Here is a 4,328-nt window from a genome sequence, read left to right as displayed (position 1 = left end):
AGAGTTACCTGTAACACCAACTCTAACAGACACGGTAGGCTTTCTCTTTCTAATCTTAACACTGATTTAAACTTAAATTATTATTTAAGTAAACATGAGAACAAGCTGTTAACTCTTATTATGTTGTGCACAGGTTACAGTCTCTGAATTTAACGATCAGGGACGTCTCTCCAAGCTGCGGTTGATGGAGTCAAAGCTTGAATACCTTCTACCACAAGCAAATCTGTGGCCCAACTTTGCTCTGGAGTCTCAAGGTGAACCATTACAAATAAGATCATGAACTAGTTTTCAATTTTTCAGTATTACATTTTTCTGACTCACATTATTTCTGTTTTTGTGTTTTGTGAACAGGAGCAATGATTTTAGCCAAAACGACATCAAAACCTTATCAGAGCCATAGGGCGTGTCGATTGTTTGGGGTATCTTTCAGGCTACCACCTATGGGCCCAAACATTGTTATTAAGGTTTGAATGACATTAAGATCATTAAATAAGTTTCAGGAAATGTGGTGTTTCTTTTTGATATAATATTAGGCTTGAGGATTTTCTTTTCTCTTAGTCTTGGTACCCCACCTAAACTTTGTTTTGTTCTCTGTTTTTAGGGAAGAACACATTTGAATCCAGGACAATGCTGGGCCTTTGCAGATTTTCCAGGACGTTTAGACATTGCTCTGTCCCACAAAGCCAACATAACGCATGTGTCCCTGGGACATATTACAAAGATGGTATCCCCCACTTCCTCAATCTCTAGTGCTCCTAGAGAATTTTCTGTCTATGTAAGTCAAGTAAAATGAGTGTCAAAACTGTGAAACATATATATCCACCTGTAGTATATTTTAGCCTTTAAAATGTGATAGTAATGATTCAGTAGGACATCATTTGATCACATTCTAAACTATTCAAACCTTCTGTTTGCTCTAATGAATTTTCTGCTCATCTCAGGATCTGATATGTTTTTAGAGACACCAACTTTCACATATATAGAAAAAACAAGATAATGAACTGCATTTCTATCTCATTTTGACTCAGGGAAAGAAGCATTTAGAAGATGAGGAGAGTCATTTGGGAACTTTCCTGTATGATCAAGATGGAGACCAATTGCAGACATTTAAAGTTCCTGTAAATATGTCAAATTTATATTTTATTAACCAAATACAGTTATTACAGAAGCCCAGAGTGACTGACCTTGTTATAAATATTGAGCATCTTTCCTAACATACAACCATAAGTTTCTTCACTGGGTATTACTAGCATTCAATATAAAAAACCCACTTTAAATAAAATGGCAGATACAGTATTATTGTTCATTCAAAATGCTCCAATGAAAATTTTCTATTTAAACCATAAAATATTATGTTAATTCTGCACTTCCAAAGGTGTTGAGTGAGAATGTAACTGATAGATAGCATTGAAAAATTAATGAGTCAAGTTTGTAGCAATTATGTTGTCTAGGCCAGTGTTTTTCAACCTTTTTTGAGTCAAGGTACATTGAAAAAATCACAAAGCACACCACCAACTAAAAATGTAAACAAAGATACTCTGTAGCTGCCTATATTACATATATAGTCATTCTTATCAAAGTGTCTTGAATAGGAATCAAATAAACACAAAAAATTATTTTGATCATATTTTACATTTCTTATTTCAAATTGCACTTAACATGTCCACTTCAAAAATACACCTGAACAGTCCCACAACACTGTCGTGTGTGATACATGAATGTAGTAACATTCATGTATCACTAATTCTCTTGTTTTAATCACTAATTCTCTTGTTTTAATGTAAAATGCTAGGTACCTACTACCATCCATCCATCCATTTTCTTTACACCCTTGTCCCTTAGTGGGATCGGGAGGGTTGCTGGTGCCTATCTCCAGCTAACGTTCCTGGCAAGAGGCGGGGTTGTACCTACTACCATTCTAGTGATAATAAAATTACAATTTTGTAATTACATTACAAAATTACACCGCTAGTCACTACTACATCAGAGACACTCAAAGATGGCATTATGTGCAGATAATTAATACGTTTTCAAAAAATCTTTTAAGACCAATTACCGTATTTTCCGGACTATGAGTGCACCATACTATAGTACCTTCAAATTTTTTGAACCTCCTCCCCCCTGGAAACTTACATATATCAGCCGCACCGGGCTACAAGGCCGCTGGTATCTCTGTTGCTCTCGGTTTCCCATAAGGACCAGCAGAGGGCAGCAGAGGGCTGCATTCTAATAACTGCTGAATATATTAAGGACTCAGTTCTCTGTCTCCATATCCGGTTTTGTTCACGCCGAGTTTACGTGTAGTGTCTTTATTTCCCTCCTGTACTGCCAGATCGATACTCCTCAACTTAGCGCGTTCTTCTTTGATTTCCAATTTTGACTTCCAATGATTCACTTCCTGCTAAAGAGCCCCCTGGTGGTTGAAGAAAAATCCATAGAAAAGCCGCATGTTCAAAATGTAGGGAAAAAGTAGCAGTTTATAGTCCGGAAAATATGGTAGGTGAAATTGGATAATTTCCACGGCACACTTGACGATCACTCATGGTACACTAGTGTTCCTCGTCACAGTGGTTGGAAAAACACTAGACTAGACAGAGTGCCTAAATGCAGCACCATGTCCCACCTGCATATGCAGCCACAGAAAGTTTTGTTATTGAACCCTAATTATTCCAAAACAGAGAGAGATTAACTTGAACAGATGCAAGAAACTGTTTTGTTTTGTTTTGTTTTTCTGACCATCGTTTAAGGAGGAAAATATTTTTTTTCTTGGCATAAATCTCATTAATAAGACTTTTATTGTGTCTTGACAACAAAAAAGTGAACCTCTTATTGTTACGGAGTGGAAGCTTCTTCAATCAGGACAGAGACTCTGATTTCTTTTACTGAACATTTCTGTTCACTTTTTATTGAGGAGAAACAGCAACAGTTGTTTGTTACCTAGCAACCAAAATCAACAGAAGCAAGACCGTGACAAAATACGGAACCAGATCCTGTTAAGCATTCTTCAAAATAAAAGGCGTCCTCCCTATCCAAATAAATCATGCCTCGCACTTAACTGTTTCACTTCAGCTTTTGCAATTATATACAATCATGTTAAATTCAGTTAATAATAGTTAATAGTAATGTAAATTATGCTTAACATACAATTGTAAATAAGTCACTTATAATGCAAATTGTACTTAACATATATGTGTAAAAAAGTCACAACACTTATCACAAAACAATAAGTTTTGTTGTCTCTTGATAACAAAGAATAAAATCACAGTGTTACAACATAACATTTTGTTTTCTGGTTAGCAAAATATCAGTATAATTGCCTTGCTATCTTGAGAAAAACTATGCAAAAAATATATTTACAGCAAGGCCAGATTAACTAGGCTTCCATGCACTTTAAGACGAATCTCCTTTGTTTCTATTGTTTGTCTATTTGAAACTATGGATTATCAATCTAACCTCCCTAAGTTGTATCTCTCTTGGCTTACAGGATGAGAACGTTGGTTCCTATGACTTTGTAACTCTAAAGGTAAATAGTAACTGGGGTAATCCAGAATACACCTGCCTTTATCATATCAAAGTACATGGGGAACTAGCTCTATGAATCATAACACGGAGGAAAGCCTTGCAGAAAAGAGATTCAAAGATAGTAAAAGTGGCATGCGTGGGTTCTCTCCGGGTGCTCCGGCTTCCTCCCACAGCAAAACCATCACTTTTAGGTTCTTTTGGTCTGTCCAAATCCTCCTTAGATTGTCTGAAGGAGTTGTATAATGGCGCAGTTGGTAGAGCTGTTGCCTTTGCAGTAAAAAGGTTCACAGATAGTAAAAGTGGCATGCGTGGGTTCTCTCCGGGTGCTCCGGCTTCCTCCCACAGTAAAACCATGACTTTCCGGTTAATTGGTCTGTCTATATTCTCTTTAGATTGTCCTAAGGAGCTGTACAATGGCGCAGTTGGTAGAGCTGTTGCCTTGCAGTAAAAAGGTTCACAGATAGTAAAAGTGGCATGCGTGGGTTCTCTCCGGGTGCTCCGGCTTCCTCCCACAGTAAAACCATAACTTTCCGGTTAATTAGTCTGTCCATATTCTCCTTAGATTGTCTGAAGGAGTTTTATAACGGCGCAGTTGGTAGAGCTGTTGCCTTGCAGAAAAGAGGTTCACAAATAGTAAAAGTGGCATGTGTGGGTTCTCTCCGGGTGCTCTGGCTTCCTCCCACAGTAAAACCATCACTGTTAGGTTTATTTGGTCTGTCCAAATTCTCATTTGTGAGTGTGTACAACTAATATTGCAACTAAATCTGTCTTTCTTCTTTCAGAGATTTGCTGACATGATTGTGTTT

General features: G+C 37.2%; 1 protein-coding gene across 1 annotated transcript; it reads left to right on the top strand.

Moving 5' to 3' along the window:
- Positions 1–6: 6 nt before the first annotated feature.
- LOC107837014 (SUN domain-containing protein 3-like) lies at positions 7–3,644 on the top strand. Its single transcript, XM_016675008.1, has 6 exons — positions 7–34; positions 134–254; positions 352–464; positions 602–775; positions 1,029–1,118; positions 3,485–3,644. The coding sequence occupies exons 2-6, from the start codon at positions 185–187 to the stop codon at positions 3,596–3,598; spliced, it is 561 nt and encodes a 186-aa protein (XP_016530494.1). The 5' UTR covers positions 7–34; positions 134–184; the 3' UTR covers positions 3,599–3,644.
- The last annotated feature ends 684 nt before the right edge of the window (positions 3,645–4,328 follow it).

The sequence above is a fragment of the Poecilia formosa genome, unplaced genomic scaffold (assembly GCF_000485575.1).
Source record: "Poecilia formosa unplaced genomic scaffold, Poecilia_formosa-5.1.2 Scaffold105, whole genome shotgun sequence".
Classification (NCBI taxonomy): Eukaryota; Metazoa; Chordata; class Actinopteri; order Cyprinodontiformes; family Poeciliidae; genus Poecilia; species Poecilia formosa.
The sequence above is the reverse complement of the archived record's forward strand: the minus strand, read 5'-3'. Positions and strand labels throughout refer to the sequence as shown.